The following is a 22,498-nucleotide window of genomic DNA, read 5'->3' on the forward strand; positions in this document are numbered from 1 at the left end:
GCAGCAACCACAGTGGCCGGATCTTCAGCCGCCTCGGTCGCCTCCGGCATTTAGGCGGAGGGAGCTGGGGCAGGGGAGCATGGGGAGGGCCGCCTGCAGCAAGTTAGAGGGAGGGGTGGCACGCAGGATAACTCCCCGCCCCAGCTAAGCCCTGCCCCCGCCTCCTCCCTGGGCACGCCATGGCTACTTCACTTCTCTCGCCTCCCAGGCTTGCGGCGCCAATCAGCTTAGGCGCTGCAAGTCTGGGAGGCAGGAGAAGTGAAGCAGCGATGGCGTGCTTGGGGTGCTCATGCGTGGAGCAGGGGTGAGCTGGGGTGGGGAGCTGCTGTGGGGGGATGCCTCAGGGCAGAGTGGGGGAGCTGCCACGGGGGGGGTGCCTCAGGGCGGAGGGGGGGAGCTGCCACGGAGGGCAGAGGGGCACGTCAGGGCATGGGTATGGGCAGGGGCGGCTCTACAAAGTAGGCTGCCCCAAGCAGCGCGGAGCGCTGCGCCGCCCTTCCCCAGTCCCGCGGCGGGTCCCGTCTTCCCGCGGCTCCGGTGGAGCTCCCGCCGGCATGCCTGCGGCAGGTCCACCGGAGCCCGGGACGAGCGGACCTGCCGCAGCCGTCATGCCTGCGGAGCTCAACCGAGCCGCGGAAGACGGGACCCGCCGCAGTCATGCCTGCGGCAGGTCCGCTCGTCCCGGGCTCCGGTGGACCTGCCGCAGGCATGCCGGCGGGAGCTCCACCGGAGCCAAATGACGCCCTCCCCAGGATGCCGCCCCAAGCGGGCGCTTGGCCCGCTGGTGCCTAGAGCCGCCCCTGGGTATGGGGAGGGGCGCAAGGTGGAAGTTTCGCCTAGGGCGCGAAAAATCCTTGCACTGGCCCTGGGTCTGCTACCAACTGTGCCACATTTTCTCTTTTGAAGCTCCTCCCTCCCAGTCTGACATCTTTCACAGGTGTGGTGTGGTGGGGCCCCATAAGCCCACAATAACTCATTAACCTAGTGTTGCCCGGTATGCGGTTTGTATACCGCATCACACGGCCCTTAGAACTTTTGAAGTATGCATGTGTGCAGTCTTAGGATATCTTTAGCGTTCATGTCACAAAACCATCACTGCACCAGAGTTCAAGAAACTTGAGCACTTGGCATTGAACTTCTCTGATTCCTAGAGGTGGTCCCTTCAAGTTAGGGATGAGACACATTGGTAGGGTAGCATGGAGGAAAGTTTACACTGCCACTGGTAATTCTGTAGCCATATTATAGATAAAGAGAGAACTTTGTTTTGGGGGGGCTATTTAGCACTTCCCACAAGTACAGTACCACATTCTTTTTAATTTTATTGTTTCAAGAAAATAATAATTTTAAAAATATAGAAATAAAACAGAAAGAGGAGAAATATGAATAATCACTCTAAGGATTTCTTGCTATAGCCTAGGACTGACTGTTCTTGGATTCTCAGCACTCCTAACATTTCTATTGCACCTGTCATCCAAAGATTCTACAAGCACTCTACCAGATAATCACTGGTGTGTACATAGTATCTTTCATCCAAAGATCTCAGTGCACTTAATAAACTTTACCAACTGCATATTAACTCTATATACAAATCGATTTTCACTCACCACTGAAATTCAGCCACCTTTGGGATGGAAGGTAGTATTTTAAATAGGGCATAGCAATAGTACTTAATTGTTCTGGGCAGAAAGTTGAGAATACCATCTTCCAAGTGAAACTAAAAGGGAATTTTAGACAGGCAGAATTTCATTACCTATCTAGAATTTAGTCAGGATAATAGGATTAATGATACCCCTGCTCTTCAAAAAAAAGTGTCATGGGATTCTTAATTGCCACAGATAGTCAGGACCCTAGTTTCAAAGCTGACCCAAAAGATGACACTTTCCAATAAATAGCCTGCTGGGAATTAACTCAGTTTTGACTCACAAGAAAGAATGCCACCTATTGAAATACCAACATCACTTTCTGTGGCACTAGATTTTCCTTGGGGGATGTAACCCCATCCCCCAACTTCTAGCACATAGAAACTGGTAGCACCATGAAAGATGGATTTGCAGGTCCACTGAAAACAGATAGGACAGGCGATTTCTCTCATTTTGTACCAGTTCCCCTCAGTGATATCAGCATGATTTACACAATAGTGGGAATAGGTTTAATCAGTCATCTGCTGGCTGTAGACTAGCAAAGAGAGCTTATACATTGTTTTTGGTGTGGCAGACAAAACTGATGGCAATTTTTTTCAGTTTACCTCCAGACACACACACACAGAGGAATGGATATGCTGATGTAATATGTTACAGGTCCTCCCTCTGGGCTGATCTGCAGAAGGTATGAATCTCTTATAGCCCCCACTTCAGTAGCCTTGCTGCTTTAGCTTGTTATGCAGCAGCTCATGTTTTTAATTCTAGAAGTCCCTGGTTCAATCCCTGGTATGTTGGCCAAGCTGGCTGTCATCACACTGACCCAGAAGTGGCTTTCTTCATGTATGCTCAGTGAAAGGTGTCTATGCAGACAGACTGCACCCTATTCTGCTCTCATTTAGTAATTGTGATGGGATTTCACAGGTGCAGTGGAGAGCAGGACTTGGCTTACTTAAAGATATTCATTGGACTAGATTCAGATCTCAGCTACACCCGTGTAAATTTGGAGAATCTCCAGTGAAACCAAATGAGTTACTTCAAATTTATACCAGAGTAAATGAAAACAAAATATGGTCCCATAATACTTTAGTTAGGCCTGCTCCCTGCATGATTCCCAGTGCTACAAGAAATTATTCTAAACATTTCTCATCCCAGAAGACTAATTAAAGAAACAATGCTTTAACAACTGCTTGTCCTCACAGTCAGAAACATAATTTCTGACTTGGGATACACAGATGAATTCTGCTGTTGATGCGCTCTGGTTTTTAGTTTCCATGAATTCATGTCCCAGACCTGGTCTCAAAAGGTGCTGAACATGTGCAGTGGTGATGCCTGAAAGCAAGTGCATCATTGTTAATGCAACATAAAAGCAACTGAAGTCCAGAATTTACTGTACAAAATTTGCATTAATTTTTATATATGTAGAGAACCCTGGGCCAGTTTCTTAGATTGTTAACTTTTAACTTGTCTTTGTATGTGTTCATACAATGCTTAGCACAATGAGTCTCTGATCCTGATTGAGTGCTACTGTAACAGAAATATGTATATATTGTTATTACTTCAGTTCCCCCAGTGTAAATCAGAAATAACTCTGCTGAAGTAAATGGAGTTGTTACACAAGTGCAAAACTGGTGAGAGTTAGATCAGAAACGGGACCACTGGGGGGAAAAGGCCATGTTTCATTTAATTAATCCTTCCGGTCTGACACTTTGGAGTATCCACTCAACTCACAAGCACATTTGGTGTTTTAGGAGCATTGTATTCAAAAGTAGTAAATGTACTCAAGAACCAAGACAACAAATGAGAAATGAACACTCACTGGGCCTGATTCAGATCTCACACCGGTGTAAATGAGAAGTGATTCCAACAATAACTGTGTTTGTTAAGCCCTCAGAAATAAGGAGAAGAAAAGACACTGTTGGGACTGAAATTCATACATCTTGAACTACAAAGCTGTAATTGCATGGCTCTTCAAAAAGTTTCTTCAACAAATGTCATAAATGCTATGGAATTGACAATACAAAAGCAAAAACATTTTACTAGGTTTCACATAAGCACTGCAAAACGCAAGGTACCTGTCAGGCAGATTAAGAATAAGTTTTTGATTTGTAATTTGCAGCACAAAAATGAAGTCTGTCTTCAGGTTAAGCACACAGTTTACATTCAGTTACTTGATTGTCTGAAGCCTATTGAAGCCAAAAGAGAGTATTTCCACTGACAGACCCTAAGTGAAATGTCTTCAATACCATCACTTTTTGAATGCTATATGTAGCTGCTCTTCTTATTTTTTGTCTTGGCTTTATGCACTGTCCTTACCATAGCATTTGTAATACTAGGCAATTTAATAAATAGATTGTCTTTAAAAGGTGGGAATTTCTCAGTTGTATTGGAGAAACTTTTTGAAGATTCTAGAAATTAAATCCTTATAGTTCCCTATTTTGGGGGACCCAGATCCTATCAAGGAGGGACAGCATGTTTATAGCTCACCACGATGAAACTTTTTTTATCCCTGAGACTGAGAATTCTGTCTTCAGCCCAGAAATTGATGGCAAAGGATCAAACAAATATAGAAGTTAGAAATAATACCAATAACCACATTACGTTTTCCCATCTTATCTCCCTTTGTAGGATTTTTCCCTGTTGCTGTTGCACACTTACTAGCCGGGATCTGTTGCGAAGCCTAATAGATCATACTGTTAGGTAGGTTTTCTGATATTCAGCCAGAGTATTTCTTTAATTTAATTCCTTTGCTCCTAGTTATACCCCCGTGTACCTCCCTAAATTCCCCTCCCACCTTGATGTTTACATGCTTCCAAAATATGCAGATTATTTTTCTCTCCCAGCTCCTTTCACTCAGGGCTAAATCCAGAGCCCACTGTTATCAGTGGGAGTCTTTCAGTTGACTTCAAGGGGCTTTGGATCAGGCCATTAATCATCATTTAGCCAAGCACTGCTTACTTAACTTTTAAAAAGTTTCTTCATAAACTAGTCTTTCCAGTACCCCAGTAAATTTTTGTTATTCTTCGCTGAGTTGCTTGCAGTTTGTCAATATCTTTGTGGCAATGAGGTGTCTAGAACTAAATGCAGTGTTCCAGGTGCAGAGATGTATAGAAAGACTTGTGTCTCTGCCTTTTTACTCTCCTCTTACCTCATGATATCCTCTTAATGTCCACATTGCCAGGGGTCTCAAGTTATTTGACTTTGGGTGCAATGGGCATCAGATAAACAATAAGTAGAATCTTTGGCCTTAAGACTAGAAGTTCAGTAAGAAACATTTGGGTTTTGAGACAAAAGTTTTATGTAACTGCTCCTGGATCTTTAATTGGTTACAGATTTCACAGCTGATATATCAGATTTTTTATTTCTCTGTTTTATCTGGGGATTTTGTCAGGCAGGGTAAGGGAGAGAATAGAGGAGACTGAAGTTTTTTACATGTTTAACTGGGGCATTAACCTGGTGTAATGAGGTGGAGTGGCCTCATTCCAATGCAGAGGGGGTTAAATCACCCTATTGGACTCAGCTAACCCCACCCCATCCCCCTCACAGGAAGTACAGGGTTGGGGCAGGAAGTATAAGAGCAGGGCCCTGCTGCTCAGTGAGAGCCAGGCCAGATGTCCTTTCCAGGGAGCCCATGACTGGCTGTGGTGGGTGATGACTCCTGAGAGCTGGCCTGAAGAGAAGGCAAAGTGCTCCCCCGTGGAGGAGCCCCACCAGATGCCGGTAGGAAGTAGTCCAGGGAAATCAGACTTTGGTCCTGTTGGGTTGCCAGGAGGTAAGGCAGTGACCCCATGTTTCCACGTTAAGCCTGTGATGGGGTCACCTGTTGCTTCTAGTGACTTGGGCTGGGACCTGGTGGAGTAGGGTGGGCCTGGGTCCCCCTACCCCAGGCCCTGCACTTCAGGTTGGGTGAGCGCTAACCCTTAGGCCGGACAGCCTGAGCTACTGACTGATTGCTCAGCCCTCATTCAGGAACAGTTGCCCAACTGCAAACCAAGACCCCCAATACACTAATCTGGCATGAGTGTTGATTCTCCTGATGCTGCTGAAGGGGACACCCAGACCCTGACATGCATAAACATTACACAAGGGAATGAAGAAAGATGTGTCCATGATTTTTTTTTTTCAGGTTTACCGCACAACTTCATTGTTGGGTTAATTCCTTACCGTGCTTTTCATCTTCCTAACCCACATCAGGAGACCACAGTGGAAGGAAGCATGAGAGTCTGAAAGAGGGAATCAATTATCTGTTCTTTCCAGAGGCCTTCCTTCCTTCCTGCAGATGGGAATAACTTCCTCTGAAGCCAGTGAGAGTTATTTTGATCCTGTGAGGGAAGAATTAGGCTCCCCAAATGGCCCATGGTTGTGGGGCCCCATATGAACATCAAAACTTAGACCCTCATTCTGCCTCAAAATCATGAAATCTATGTCTAGGTTAAGTCTTTTTTTGCCATGGAAGGAATTCCATGAGAATGGATCACAGTGTTCAGAGGTGGAGATTTGGAGAGAAGAGGTTTTATGTGAGAACACTGGGAGGAGAGAGTGCAAATAGGAATACAGAGAGGTAGGTCACTGTTCTGACCATTTCCCAAGAGACAGGCTCAGAGGAGTCTCCCGGAAGAAGAAAAAGTGAGTGCATAAGAGGGAGTCACATGGGATTAGTTTTCTGACCTTCTCTCATCCTCACACTGGAGGATGGTTTTGAGAACTGCCAGTCACAGCAGGGTAGGAAACACTACTAGGGTCAAAGTCAGATCTGGGGTAAACTGGTCCAACTGCATTAAGGTCAATGGAGATACTCTAAGGATGATTTTATCCATATGAAGATAGTGAGTTTTTAGATTCAGAGACCCTACTGAAGGAGAAGTTCTTCTGGATGTTTGGAGAGTCAGAGGGGGAGGGTTTATGATGGCTATTGAAAGGCTGAGTTGCTGGTAACTATAAAGTAGCAGTAGCTGGGCCCTCTCCGGTGTCGGGGGTGGGAAATAGGTATGTAAAACAAGACTCTGTAGTTGAATATAAACACAGAAAAAAACTAAATCGCAGGTGTGGGAAGAACTGAAACAGTCCCTTTAGTCTTATAATTCATATCTACAGGTTCCTTCTCTCCCCAGCTTCTTCGTCTCCTTCTCTTTTCTAACACAAGGAGACCTATCTCTGAGTGGGGACCACAATACCAACTTGCTCGGAGACTGAAGACTGCATCTTGTAGATTGCAATCACCCTTCCCATGACACATATTTGTATTTTGCCTTTTGAAATTTTCCATCAGATTGATTGGAATCTTTTATTTGGTCTCTATTGATTTCTACTGGTCTTCATTTGCTTCTACTGGTCTCCCAGTTTGAACTGAAGAATCTGTAACCATATTAACTCATAGCCCCAGAAACCAGTAGCCCAGAAGATTTGTTGCCCTGTTCCTAATCCTAATTGTCATTTGGAATCAGTAAGAGCCAGCTGAAACCATTCAGCTGTAAGTTCCAGTACATATGCAGCCTATGGAAGGTGCAGTGTGTGGAGTAGCATGCATTGCATTGCTCTATCTTGATCCAAGCAGAAGGCTTTGCTCACTTCTTCTTCAAAGTACCCAGGGTGATGAGATTTTGCCTATTTCTTGAGTGATATCCTCTCCTGACATTGCTGTGGTTCTAATGTCAGCATGAGGCAGGGGCTGGAGCAGCTTCCTTAATTCCCAGTTCCCAGGGCAAGTGATGGTCTAGGAAAAATGATAAGCAGTCTGGCATCAAAGCCTTAAATTGAGGCTTCACCGAGATCTACTGCCCCTAACTGATCACAGTTTCACTTCTCTGAATCCTTCACTGAAAACCAAAACAAAACAAGACTGCAAAGCTTTCCTGGGAATTTCAGGAGCCATTTAGTAACAAGAGGTTTATCTGGTAATTGGAAGCTGATCTCTTGTAGCCTGGCCCATCCTCATCACAAAATTAAAATAAATTTAATTCTGCAGAAACAATCTCTTTCTTGTCTAGTAACTATCCTGGGTCTTCTGTCTGGAAGTAGTGTTTTTCTCTAAAGGGCAGGCAATTCACTCTGAGACAGACCTCACTGTAATTGTAGACTGTGCCTTGAACTCCCACTATCAATCTACACATACAGGAGCTGCTTTCTCCACTGCCTAGAACTTTGCATTGCCATTTTCACCTTTGTAAAATGCCACCAAATCAGAATCATGCTGCTAGCCTTTTACACTCACTCTTCCTGGGTGTGAATGACTACACAAGGTGCATGCAGAGGAAAACTGGACAAAGGGCCTCCCTTCTCCCACACAACCACTATCTATCTCTAGTCTGACTAGATCCTCAGCTAGCATAAACTGGCATAGTTCCATTGGTTTCATTGGAGCTACAGTGATTTACTCCTACTGAGGATCTGCCCCATAGTCTCACCCTTCCCTACTAGCCAGGTTGAGAACTGAGTCCAGAGCCTAAAGGTAAGGGGTTTTGAAAGGTGAACCCTGCAGAATTTCATTTCATAGGCTACCTGTGCTGAAATGTAATATCCTTGAGCAGGTTAATTTGTAAAGCCTTCAGCTGTTGGAAATTGCTTAAGGAACACAAGCTAATGACGTTTTACTCGTCTATTAAAAAAAATTCATCTGGAGCAAGTAGGTGAGTAAAATTCCAGTGTTCTGTCTTAGGGTATGATCAGCCAATGAGAGTTTATTCTTTTGATACAGTGCCTCTATCTTGTTTTCATTGGCTGAGCATGTTTTCACTCAGTATCCTGCAGAGAAAGTTTATAGATTAGAAGGCCAGAAGAAACCACTATGAGCATCTAGTCTGAGGCCATACAATTTCCCTGAATTAATTTGTTTGAACTAGAGCATATCTTTTAGGTGGACTTCCGGTAGAATGGGTCTGAACTCAAATACACCGCTACCTCGATATAATGCCACCCGATATAACACGAATTTGGATATAACGCGGTAAAGCTGTGCTCCGGGGGGCAGTGCTGCGCACTCCGGTGGATCAAAGCAAGTTCAATATAACACGGTTTCACCTATAATGCGGTAAGATTTTTTGGCTCCCAAGGACAGCATTATAGCGAGGTAGAAGTGCATATCCTTGGTCCTGTAGTTTCAGTTAAACAATTGAATCAATCTCTTAATAAGAACAGTTGTTTTTCTTCTAACTCCCCATGAGTTTCATTTCCTCCAGTCAATACAATACAGTCTATATTCCCAATGACCACCACAGGAGGAACTGATCCTGCCAGTTAATATTTAGACACTTAGACTATGTCTACACTAGAAATGCTGAAGTGGCAGCATTGTAAGCTCTGTAGTGTAGATACTTACTATAGCAATGGAAGGAGTTCTTCCATCACATAGGAAATCTGCCTCCACAAGAGGCAGTAGCTAGGTTGATGGAAGAATTAGGCTCCAAAATCACATAGGCACTTTTGAAAATTTTAACCTCTCTAGTATGCCCTACAATATGGGTTATCAGTCTGGGGGTTACAATGCCCCAGGGAAGGTTGCAAATGGGTCGTGATCATCCTCCTTTTCTTGGTGACAAGATTGCAGAGGTTCCCCAAAACTGTTGGAGGGAGAGTCTCAAAAATATTTTCTTTTGTAACACGGGGTCACGGTATGGAAAAGGTTGAGAACTACTACCCTACAAACACACCTGTTCTCTTAATCAAGGCACAAGATTTGGAGCATCGCGATGCATCTTAGCGCTCCCAGGGAATATTTCTCTACCTCCCTAAAGACAGCATGTACTCCCCTCTGCAACCAGCAGTCTCTGCTGGCTAGTGCTGAGGGAACAGGGTCATGGCTCCACCTTCTTACCCAGTCCTGTTGCAGGTACTAGCACCATGAGTGGTACTAGCACCTTAAGTGCAAGAACTCCCTTTGTACCTGGGCCCTGTGTGAGGGGTGGGGAACAAAGGGAAGAGGCTCCTGTACCCTCTCACCCCCTAGCATAAGAGCTGGGTACAATCTGGCCCCAAATGGCAAATAGCTCCACAGTCACCTCATACTGCTCTCTTCTCTTTAGAGACTCTTTCCCCATCAAACTCCCCTTTGCATCCTCAAGTGTATATAAGAATTACTCTCTTCTACTCTGTTCAATCATCATTAGTTACACCAACAACCAGCTCTGGAAATCGCTTGTTTTTCTGGTGCATTCAAACTCTGTGCAGTATTTTATGTGCCCTAATTTACACCTTTAGCCATGTTGGTTGTGAAGAAAAGGCGTGGAGCTTAAAAGATTGTCTTTTTCACCAACAGAAGTTGGTCCAATAAAAAATATCACCTCACCCACCTTTCTCTCTAAGGATTATTAAAGGCATTTTAAAAAGTCATATTTACTCTTCTTTGCAATCAGAAGTAGTGATCAGAAAATCTTTTTTGTTACCCTGGGATTTTCCTTTGATGAATTTAATCTTCCCCTGGCAGTTCTGAGAGTTAAATGGAAATAGACCCATTTTCCTGCATGTTTAGACTCATAGCTTTACTATTAATATGATATACAAAAATAATCTCCAAGAGAGATTTTGCTGTTTGAAGTTGTATCATTTTAATGCATTTGGCTCCAGATGCCCTCAGAGAAGCTGCATAGAGTCATTATTACTAATATGCTCTTGCAGAAAGATTCTTTCATGCTATCTTGGATTTAGCTTTGCTTGTCTGGAAGGACACAGGAGTTACTCTAGGTCTTGCCTAATTTCTCTGGATATTCTGAAAACACAATTTAAGAGTATTATTCTTTGGGATATCTCCCCGGAGAGCAAAGCAAAAGTTTCAGCATAACACTTAGATAAGTGCTGGAGGGAAACTGGTATAAAAGACACATTGTTATATATCTTATGTTCTGGTCTGAAATTAGCTCCATACTAGTCTTTGGTTGTCTTCTAAAATAATAGCTGGACACTTCATCCAATTGTTACCACAGAATGATATTTCTGGCCTACCACGATATAGGTAAGATACCTAAGGACAGCAAAACTTTGGCATGAACTCCTGGGTCTTTCCTCATAGACCCTATTCACAAAGAACAAGCTTAGCATGAACTCCTCTCAGGAGTAAGTTTGAAAGATGTGGTGGATGCCAGAATCAGATAAATGATTCATTAACAGACTGTGTCTATATATAATCTGAGCTGTGGCATCTTATTATAGACATCTTTAAGGAAGATAATTTAGAACAGGTAATTCTTTGTATTAGTGCCTCTGCAATAGTATGCTTATAGGGAAACAGGTAGGCAATACAGAAAGAGATTTCAATCCCTCCCTCTAAATAACAAGAAGAGCAAATCACTGCATGCTATTTTCAAAACTTCTTACGGAGAATTAAAAAAATCAAATGGGAAGCTGCTGTCATGTAGATTAGGATTTAGAAGCCTGTATTCTGACCCCAACCTATGCATCACAGGATAAAAGTAACAGTCACTGATTTCCATGCTAATAAGGCTCATGAATTGTGCATGATTACATGTGATGGACAGGTGACTTTAAAAATGGTTGTTAGATAAGTCTCTTATGTAAACTGATGTAAACAGTAGTCACCTTTTAAGAGAACCAAAAATGTTTTTAACTTTTTCAGAAGTACATTACAATAGCTTTGACAGCTGCTTGTCTTTTTCATGCTTTCACACAAAAACTACATTGCCTGGCTCCCAAGGTACATGATGGGAGGAAAGTTGTTCATATAGATAAGCCACAGGACTGAGAGTAAGATGATCTGGGTTCTAGTCCTGACTCTGCTACAAATTTCCCGTGTGAACCTTAAGCATGTCACTAATATGTACCTCTGTGCCTCAGTTTATCCATCTCTAAAATGGGGATATTATCTACTTCACAGGGATATTGTGAGGCTAAATTCATTAATGCTTTGAAATGGTGCCACAGAACTGCTAAGCATTAGTATCATTGTCAAACTAGGCCTCCTGTTGAGAAGTATCAGTACAATGGCAGTTCCCACTGAGAGAGACTTCAGGACCTTTCATAGGCCTGGAGATACAGAAACTGTGATGAACACTGGTTAACTACATACATACTACATAGCATGCTTCTTAACAAGATAATCTTCTTTAGTAATAATATAACCTTCTGTGCCATTGTAACTGATCAGTGAGGTTGTCCTTCAAAGGACAAAACCTCTCCACTTGAATCTTGGTTGATGTAAAACTTCATAGTTCCTCTGAAGTCAATGGGGCTATCCTGATTTTCACCGGCTGAGGATCCCACTTGTATTCTGTTCATGCTTTGTGACTCGATTTTGGCTGTGTACATTTCCATTCTAAATCAATTTTTGGTCACTTCTCACCTACCAATCAAAAGAAAACCTCATTTGGGGCTGATACCAGGAATAGAAATTCCAGACCTAAATGATGTTTTCTTGGTTGAGAAAGTGAGAAGTAACTGAGAATGGGTTTAGAATGGAAATTCCATCTCAGCCTTCTCTAGAGCTTTGCTGTAATGCTGTTCAGCAGTGAAGGAACGTGACTTTCTGGCCCGAACCTTCTCAGCCCCTAGTTTTCAAACCATCTTCATGTGGTAGCCCTGATATGAACAGAGGGGCTCTGTGGCTACAGAGAGGGTTCAGGATTGTTGCTAAATGCTCTGTACAGTCTGTGCCATGACCCTCATGGTACGCTAGCTGCATCACAGAATTCCAGCCTGAGTGATCTCACAGGGCTCAGCTGGACCAAGGGAGTTAGTGGAGATACATAGTGAACAAAACTGTCATTGCAAATCTAAGAGGGATGTTTATTCCATAGACCATTCAGCATTTTGAAGACAAAGAATTTGTATGCCACCCCCTTCTTCCCCCGCACTCTTGTGCCAAGACGGGCGTCTCACATCAGGCAGATGAATAGCAGGTCTGTTTCAGCAGCTGTGCTCTCCTACCCAGAGGAAGCATTATAGAGTCCCTGGGACTGCAGAGTCCCAAGCTACTGTGCAGTCTGCAGAAGGCTGAGGAAGAGACCTAAGGGCAAAAGAATGGCATCAGAAGGGGAAATCATCAACCTTCAAGTGAGTCCATCTTGGGGAATTACCAAGAGGGAAGTGGGAGGGTAGAGGGAGGCAGTATCAATTCCTGTCATTTACACCTCTGTGTTGGTAGTGTTTTGAAACATCTTTGCTGAAATTTTCAGCCCCCTTTGGAGAGAAGCTGATTGCAGGTTCGTCTCGACACTCTGCTAATGAAAGGGCTTATTAGCTCCTTATTGGGAAGGAGACAGGATGAAAGAAGAGCTGCAGGAGCTTACTAGAAAGAACTATTTTTGTGGAGAGAGTGAAACACCAGAGGTGGTTAGTGTCCAGGTCTGAGAGGGAAGCAGTGCGTATTTTACTAGCTGTAAGAGTTTGAGCTGTTCCCCTCCTCACAAAGCCCTTCTGTGTTTGGCAGAAAGTGCTCCCAGTCTAGAGAGGAGGAAAAGAAATACATATAGCAAATGCTGAGAGAGAGCACAAGCCGGGCTTTCCTATGTGGGGTTGATAGAGAAACAAAACGTACTGGTAAAGCTCCTTCAGTCCTATGTGTTTCCTTTTGCAGGTGTTTGTTTTTTAAGAAGCGTGTTTCTTTGGACTCAGTATGTCTTTTAGGAAAGGGCAACTCTCCAAGGGTTTGGAAAGACGTTATTAGAGATTGAAATCAAACCCCCTGATCAGAAACATTTGCCAAATTTGGGAAAGTTCAGAGTCAGATCTGCACCTGGCAGCTGGCCCCTTCTCTAGAACTACACCAAACATAGTCCTAGACTCAACTCCCAGATCTGGGGAAGTTTGAACCAGTATCCAAACTTTGTAGTTGGCCTCCATCTTTAGAGGGGCCTAAGCCAAATTCTTAGAACTGAACAGAGCAAAACCTTAGGGAAGTTCAGATCTAGGTCAAAATCTCTAGAGACTATAATGCAAAGAATTGGGCCTGTTGTTATGGAAATCATCAAAGGAGTAATGAAGAGGACTCATTCCCACAATCCCAAAATTTGATAACAGGGAATGGCAGAACAAAGAGAGTGACTGGCTGGGGCAGGGGCCTGATGCAGGCAGATTCACAAGGTCACTTCAGCAGCGGAATGAGATGCAGTGCAAGCTCTTAAAGGGCTGGAATGGGTGTCCTCAGATACAATAGGAGGAAAAAAGAGCAGTATTCAAAGGTAGCTTTGCCAAGTGGTGAAGCTGGATACTGCTACGGATGCTTCTGTTTGATCAGGAAAGAGAGAGGGGTGATCTTTCCCAAAACAAGGTAGAAAGGGTGAAGGCAGAGAGGTATGCAAACCAGAACAATTGTAAAGGGAAACAGGTCAAGAAATATAAACTAAAGACAAGCCAAACCCCTGCATATGAATCTACCACACTTGGGAAAAATTCAGATTTGTATCTGAGTTTTGTGCATGAACCCAGCCTCCATAACAGGACAAAACAACCCCCTGGATCCAGATACTCCTGACATTCAGAAAAGTTTTGCTCTGCATTCAGATTTGAACCTTGCAGTTTGGGTCCATCTCTAGTGTGACTGAAAAGCTGTTAAGGATCACTTCAGTCAAGGGAGATAGTATGTGAGCAACTGAGAAGAGAGAGATGGTTTGAATTTCAAAACTAAAATTAACATGTTTGTTTCTGAACCAGGCAAGGGCAGGATATCATCCGCTTCTCTGCAAAATCCCACAAGACAGAATGTTTTCCTGAGATTCTCCTAATGGCACCTCATGGGGATTTTGCTAAACCAGACTTTACAAAACTTAGGCAAATATTCATAGGTTCCTGCATACTTGTCACCAGGAAACCTCCTGGATGATACTGGCAAAGGAAAGAGAGCATTATGGATCATGTAGGCGAGGAAGTAGAAGGGTCCTTGGAGGACCAGAGTATAAAATAGCCTTAAAGGCAGAGCAAAGGAAGCAGGAGATGAAAGAGAAAAAAAAGAAGAGTGAGGGAAAGATAGTGTATATGCTCTTTAATTAAAGGCACTTTTGACAGTACCCCTTGGTTCTTTGTTCTGGCTAATAAAATGCAGGTGTCCACTCTGAAGTCCAACAGCTACAGCCCTGGAGGCCCCTGTAGGTATAAGCACTGCACACTCTGGGGCAATCCCACAGCTGCTGCATTAATCTTTATCTGAAAGAACTACTGTATGCTATTACAGTAGTAGCCAAGAATTCTAATGTACATTTATATTGTTTTCATTTGGTTTTATTTTGTAGGCATTGTGTGCCCAAACGGCTGCTCACTGCCAACTAGAATTTTCATAGTGAATCACATTTTGAGGCTTTCCATTTGAGAAAAGAATTCAAAACTTACGATCCTTTAGCCTGCAACGGAGGAGGTATTTAAGATTATGAAGGTTCTAGTGAGAACTGATTAGTCTCCTCTTTTTTTTAGCCTGTCCCATAACACAAGAACAAGAGCTCACTAGATGAAGTTAACAGAATAAAAATAAATACTTCTTCTCTCAGCATGTAGTCAGCCTGTGGAATTCACTGTGTCCTGGAGCAGGTCAGAGAGTTAAATATTGTAGCTGGCACTAAATAGGGGACAGGATAAGTTTATGACCAATAACAACATTTGGAGTTATGCAAGCTACATGAGGCACTTTCAGATCTCCTACTTCAGCTTATGATATATGGACATCAGGAAGATTAGCCCTTCTGCCACCAAACACCACTATATAATTGCTCAGGTACATTGAAAAGGATACCTGCCAACTGTCCCAGTGTAGGAGCCACAGCTGCTTTCCTAACAGCAAAGTAGCTAGCATTTCCCAGTCTTTCCCCCAAAAACTCTCCAAGTCCAGAGCACTTCTATGGAGTTTATTTTTCAACTCCCACTTCTAGGCACACGTACAAAATATCAAACTACACATAGATCCTAAAATGAGACGTCAACATGAAAAGTGCTCTATATCAAGCTAGAATTAAACCCTTCCCATCCAGCCAAAACCTGAGTAAACAGATAAAACTATAACCCGAATTCAAAGGTGTATCTGTATTTTTCACCCCAAACATCTCTATTTATGGCTTTCAGATTTTGCCAGCAATGGAAGCTTCATTTTTCTCTATAAAATATTTGGTTTTGGCTGTTGACAGGAAGTCAGACTAGGTGGACCAGTTTTCTGATCTGTTATGGCAAATTCCAAGCTGAGATAACTGGGAGCTGAAACAGCATTTGGGATATTGACATAAACAAAACAAAACCCGTCACCAGGCAGCCCATCCTGCCTCAGAGTTGGTGTTTGATACCATGGTGATAAATCCATTAGAAATTAAGAGATTGGTGAAATGTATTCGAGTTAGTTGAAAACCACAAGATAATATCAGTGAATGTATGCTCCAATTCTGATTGGCCATTCAGTGAGATCATAGTTGCCACCTTATTATTTGCTATCCATATATATCTGTGTGAATGGGTTTGGGTTCAAAGGGATGCTCACAGAATGAATGTTGTTCATATTCCTATGTGAACAATGATATTTGAAGATGACTGTCCTCTGTTCACTTTTGTCAGTTTTTTAGATAGCTGTTCTTAAAAAGTTCCAGTCATCCAATGCATGGGGCAGAAATGATATCTTGCAATCTAAGTGATCGATCACACAGTATAAATAAGAAAGAATGAACACATGAAGTGAGCAGTTTGAGAACACCCCATAGGCTAAGATTTGCTTGCATAAACTATTGAGTGATTACTTGCAAATATCAAGTACATTTCCAGAAATCAGAATGGATTCATAAACAATTTGTAACCAGAAAAAAAAGAGTTAAATTCATTACATAATTTACTCCCAACTGGTAGTTTGACCAGATCTAGATTAGATAGATTTTAGACAGGCAGATTAATAGAATTTGCATGACTTAATGAGTGGCAGCTGGGACTTTTCTAAAACATTCACAAAACGAATGGAAAGTCCCACATAAATCATAAATTCTCTCTCCCACATCTCACTTTCACATTGTGCCTGATGATGGAATGTAGGTGGGTTTATTCACAACTGGATGAGACTTCTGTTTATTTTTGTTTTTGTGGCTTCAAGTTTTGACCTCAGGCAGCGTCGTGGTTACAAGCTCTCTGTCTGGATACATAGTTGTCTGCTTCTTCTGCAGGAACAGCCAATTTGTGCTTTCTAGTGCTGCAGAGACTTTTACCCTCATTCAGCAATTTCTAAGAAAAACACCTCTACCCCAATATAATGCTGTCCTTGGGAGCCAAAAAATCTTACCGCGTTATAGATGAAACCGCATTATATCGAACTTGCTTTGATCTGCTGGAGCGTGCAGCCCCGCCCCCCTGGAGCACTGCTTTACCACATTATATCTGAATTCGTGTTATATCGGGTCATGTTATATCAGGGTAGAGGTGTATGACAATGTGATGTTATAGTCCAAGCAGTGTTCCTGTCCCAGAGGGCTTCAGTAATGTCATTTGGGCACCGGGCAGAATTATAATACTGTATTTTAATAATGATACTCTGCATTCATACAGATCCTTTCATGTGAAGATTCCAAGTGCTTTACAAACAGTAAGTAATATCCTTGGAAGGTAGGAAAGGATTATCCCTATTTTTCAGATGGAGAAACTCAGCCACACAAGTGACTTATCTAACTGTGTGCGGTAGTTATTCAATGGCAGAGTCAGGAATAGAGCCCAAGAGATCTCCCGTGCCCCCAACCTCTAACTATTAAATATCATTAACTCAAACTGTGAAATTTAGGAATAAGAACAGATTGTGTATAACGAAAAGTCTAGGGTAGGATGGGAGGAGTGTAGAGGGCTAGGGAGAAAATTCACTGTGAAAACAAAGCTCTTCTAATGTAGTCAGCAAAACAAGAGATGTGAAAGCTGATATCAGACTGGGGAAAGGGAAAGATCTTATGTCTGTTCCCCAAGTCGTGGGGACTGTGATTCTGCACAGCACTATCCAGGCTATTCTCCAAGCTGCCTGTAACACTAATGCTAGAAGGCTTGGAGATGTGGTGCTAGCACATCACTGTGGAGAATGGGATTTTTTTACAGCAATACTAATTTGATCTTTGTTCTCAAATAACGTTGTGATATTTCTACTCGCTCCTACAAATTCCTCCTGCTCCCCCTCTGTTCCTCTCCCTGGATGTGGACAGCAACTTTACTTAGAATGGGAGGGGCACAATGGAAATTTTTCAAGCACAGTAATTTTTGTGGGGGGAAGAAGGGTCTTGAAGAAATTGGATCAGTGCTAAAGGAGATCTAGAAACTGAGAGCATTGTGGAGTGTGATGTGTTCATACACACACACAGATTAGGGGCCAGATTCATCCATGGTGTAACTCCACTAAAATTAGAGGCCTTCAACAAGCATTAATTTGGTCCCAGGTGCTCCACCTCAGGGAGGTTTGGTGAGAGAAAGGTATCAACATTTTAATGAATGTTATTGAGGAGTCTTAACCATGCCACTCATTCAGAAGCACAGGACCACAATAGGGTTACAAATGTGAAAATATATACGGGAGTGGAAGATATTAATGGGTATTCTCCGATTATATGCAGAACACACTAAATAGTGAATTAATCCTGCTGACTGTCTGTAATTCTCCCTGAAACAATGTGCATGAAGAGGGATCACTGGATACCTGATTTTCCCCCAAATGCCATATTCAGAAACCCCATCAGACCATGTTCCCCCTCCTTCTAACCAAATGCTCTCCTTCATTCCCACTGTTAGATATATTGAAATATATATAGAAATACTGTTAGATGTATTTCACCTTTTATACACTGTGCACATGGGCTCCCTCACTGAGTGGATCGCTGTGTAGCAGAGAATCTGGCCCCTCTATGTCCTGACATTGCATGGAAATTGACAGTGCTGCATTACCGCAATACATCTTTTGCTAGGTATCAATGCAGCAACATTCTCTTCTTGTTTTGTCACCTCCCACATGCTAAGTGGAGGTGTTTTGGCACTGTAATATGATGGGAGATCCTCGAGGATACCTAACTGCAAGAGGGAGTGGTGTTTAATGTTACAGTAGGTGGGACTTCTGATCATTTGTGGGCATCATAGAATCCATAGCATTCTTTGGAAGATATATTGGGCCAGACCCTCAGCTGGTGTAAATTAGCATAGCCCTACTCAAATCAATGGAGTTTTGTGAATTTACATGACTTGGGGATCTGGCCATGCTGTTCTGGCCAAAGTGCAACAGGGGTAATTATATTCTCCTTCCTAAACTGCCTCTGCAGTTTCTGCTGGAAACAGACTTTTGACTTCCAGTCCTTAACTGTTGTATAAGGCTACTGTGTGCTGTTAAACAACCACTCCACTTAACCCTAGGGGTGGATGGAGTGGATATCCTGTGTCAAGTTTGAAGATTAGTTTATGAAGCTTAGTTTGTGATGAGAGTGCTACTGTACATGAAAACAAGATGTTATGTTTACTCTGTGCTGCCAAGCAACAGTTTGAATAATCCATGGCATCACTCATGGGTAAGATTAGCATAATTCCTGCTACTACTAGGACCAGTATTAGAGGAGGAAAAAGTCAATGACTCAACACAAATGGTACCGTGAACTTTCCCTCAGGTACAGTGAACTTTCCCTCCAGTGCCTGTGAAGGTCACTTGCCATGCTGTAAATTACTCAAGTGAGAGGAAACAGATCCTGAAGATTCTTAAACTTAAGCCATGCTGGTAGTGAAGTCTGACCCTTGGCCTGCCTGAGTGGAGGAGTGAGCAGGTGTAGCTGTTACATAAGCAATGTCCCTCTCTGTGCAATGGGAAGGGCTAGTGATGAGCAAGCCTCACAGGGTTTGGATGAAGATCCACACATTGTATCTATGTAGGTTTCTAAAAGGTAACCTACCCCTCAGAGTGCCTTCAGGTGCCAAATCCGTCCTTAGGGTAACTCTACTGAAGTCAATGGAGTTACCTCAGGGATAAATTTAATCCCTTAAATCTGAAATTCATGCGCCAACAGGCTCTCTCAGGAGGTTGTGGGTGCCTTCTTAGAACACCCTTCTTTATGGTTATTAAATATATATATTGCAGTACTGCCTAGAGACTTCAGCCAGATCAGGCACTGTACAAACATATAATATATGCACCAAAGAGTTTTTGTGAACCCTTTGCACAATGACTGGTGCAAGATTCCTTGTCAGCTCTAACCAATATGGGGCACAAGATGACAAACTAGAGCAGAAGTATAGTTTGTCCCCATTCTACAGTATCAGACCCATGAGCCCTATCCTGCTCCCACTATGTTTGTACAGCTCTGAGCACTCAGCCAGAGCTCATTATATAAAAATACTATCATCTGCTTCCATAGAATAGGCTTTTTCACTGCCTCACAAGTCCTCCTATCCCAGCCAGGATCCTGAAGTGAACAAAACCTTTTCTGAACATTTCAGAACCACCAAAAAACAGTTAGTTCAACTCTGGAACTAGAAATAGGTGAAGGTTCTGGGAGTTTATTGTATAATAATCTGGAGTAATTTCCCCACCCCTAAAGAGGACAAAGGTGCGGCTGAGTCATCACAATGCCTTGAGCCAGGGGGATTCCAGCAACGGATCATATCCAATGCTGCAACATTCCCCAGGGTGAGCAAAAGCAGTGCTTGTGGATGTTGTGGCACAGGGTGTTGATACCCGACGAAGTGGGTATTCACCCACGAAAGCTCATGCTCCAATACGTCTGTTAGTCTATAAGGTGCCACAGGACTCTTTGCTGCTTTTACGGTGTTGATACTAAAATCAGCCAATAGGATGAATGAGATGGAAACACATGATTCTTTGTCAGCAGTGCTTCCTGTGGACAGGGGGACCCTGAAATGTTTGGAAGCATGCAGGGTGAGACACAACGAGTTTGGGGAATGAAAGCATTTTAAGAATAAAATATAAGTGTTTTTCTTTGTCTGTTGTTAAAACTCACAAGAATGGAGGAGGACGTAGTGGAGGGGGATGAAAAGCTTGGGAGAACCACAAAAACAGCAGGTGCATGGAAAGAGAGATGAGACACTCTGTGGCTGAAGAGGCAAGACAAACCCATGTGGTTCTTGGGGAGAGGAATGGGGATGCCGAGGGCCTTTGCATTGAGTGGTACCATTTTCATGCAGAAAGAGGCAGCAAGTCTGCACAGCTGCACCATGACCATGAATGAGGGGCAGCTTAGAAAAACAAGGTCAGCTGACAGGCGGAGTAAATAGGCATGGGGACAAAAACATCCCCTCTTCCCTGTGCTCTTCCCTCCAGCCCATCCTGGTTTGTTTGGCAGCTTTTGTAGGTCAGTGGCCTTTGGTATTTTATTGTTTAGTTTTAGAGACTCCGCCTCAGCACACGGTAAGCGGGAGGCAGTCCAAAGCCACCTGGGAGCTCCCTTCCCTCAGAAGGGGCAAAGGAGAACACATGGCCTGTGAACTCCCGCACCTGCTCACAGGAAGGAACATTACAAGGCTGACAGTCCAAATACCAAACAGCGAATGAGCCCTTGATTTCTGCTTAACATCACGGGGACAGTTGCATGCCTCTGAACTAAGGGCCAGCCTGTGGTAAAGTCCCCTTTAGGGAAGGGGTGGCCAACCTGAGCCTGAGAAGCAGCCAGAATTTACCAATATACATTGCCACAGAGCCACAGTAATAAGTCAGCTCCCACCCTCTAGCAGCCCCACCGATCAGCGCCTCCTGCCATCAGCTGTTTTGCATGCTCAGGAGGCTATATGGGGGAGGGGGAAGAGTGAGGGCATGGCAGGCTCAGGGGAAGGGTTGGAGTGGGGGCAGGGCCTGGGGCAGAGCCAGGGGTTGAGCAGTGAGCACACCCCAGCACATTGGAAAGTTAGCATCTGTAGCTCCAGCCCCGGAGTCAGCGCCTATGCAAGGAGCCACATATTAACCTCTGAAGAGCCACATGCGGCTCCGGAGCCACAGGTTGGCCACCCCTGCCTTTAGGGGGTCTCACCCTCAGCACCAGCATGGAGTGTAGCCGAATCTGTTTTTTTCCAGATGGAAAAGCAGCTCTCCTCAGGCTCCTCCATCCTCAGTGTATCTCTTAAGAGCTCCTCCATGCTCCTGCTAGCCCACCATGCAGCCCCTGCCTCCATATACAGAGACCAATGGTGCAACCCCACTGGGCTCCTCGTTATTCAGTTCCAGTCAGTATGAATAGAAGAATGGGTTTTGTTCAGCATATAATCATAAGCCTAAGCATGGCTATGGTGATTTCCTGATCGTCCAGCTAAGATGATGAATTGTGATCTCAGGATAAAATAAAACAAGTCTTCCCCAGAGTTGATGGTTTTTGCTAGTAAATGTGTCCTTTGTAACTTACAAACCAAAGCAGATTAGCCAGGATGGGTAAGGAATAGTGTCCCTAGCCTCTGTTTGTCAGAAGGTGAAGATGGATGGCAGGAGAGAGATCACTTGATCATTACCTGTTAGGTTCACTCCCTCTGGGGCACCTGGCATTGGCCACTGTCGGCAGACAGGATACTGGGCTGGATGGACCTTTGGTCTGACCCAGTATGGCCATGCTTATGAATGACACTCCATATTGGTTTCCATGTCTTTCCCCAACGAGAACTGCATTTTATTGTCTACATCAGTCTGGACTTCTCAGTTTCCACGTTCTCCCAGTTCCTAAGAATTGAGACACGGTACCCATTCATCTTCCCAACTAGGGATCTATATGCTATGGTAATACAAATAATATATAATAATCATCACCTACCCTGCCATCCCAACAATTTAAACAAGAATTTAACTATCTTAATCTTTCTTCATGTCCTTCTTCTGTGAGCCAAACTTTTATGCCCAAACTGCCCCCGAGAGTGCATAATCCTTTTACTAGAGCCTGTCTCAATTACACCAAGACCCCTTTTATAGTAGGTGTCATTTACATCAACTTTAATACCTCTTTACACTGTTAGAATGGTGT

General features: G+C 43.5%; 1 protein-coding gene across 16 annotated transcripts in view; it reads left to right on the forward strand.

The window, feature by feature from the left end:
- Nucleotides 1-22,498, forward strand: part of NINJ2 (ninjurin 2) — an 86,578-nt gene that overhangs the window by 2,065 nt on the left and 62,015 nt on the right. For 2 of the 16 annotated variants that reach the window (XR_005591267.1, XM_039514150.1), the window contains exons 3-5: nucleotides 2,241-2,325; nucleotides 4,266-4,337; nucleotides 12,380-12,635. Coding sequence is in view for 5 of the 16 variants with exons in the window: in XM_039514150.1 (XP_039370084.1) it covers nucleotides 12,603-12,635 (33 nt within the window). In the remaining 11 variants the exon portion in view is untranslated. Of the gene's footprint in view, nucleotides 1-2,240; nucleotides 2,326-4,265; nucleotides 4,338-5,763; nucleotides 5,942-6,731; nucleotides 7,191-12,379; nucleotides 12,636-14,234; nucleotides 14,585-17,081; nucleotides 17,119-21,567; nucleotides 21,703-22,498 lie in introns of those variants that run through there. The other 14 variants (XM_039513879.1, XM_039514586.1, XM_039514408.1 and 11 more) reach the window with 11 other exon arrangements.

This window comes from Mauremys reevesii, linkage group 1 (assembly GCF_016161935.1).
Source record: "Mauremys reevesii isolate NIE-2019 linkage group 1, ASM1616193v1, whole genome shotgun sequence".
Classification (NCBI taxonomy): Eukaryota; Metazoa; Chordata; order Testudines; family Geoemydidae; genus Mauremys; species Mauremys reevesii.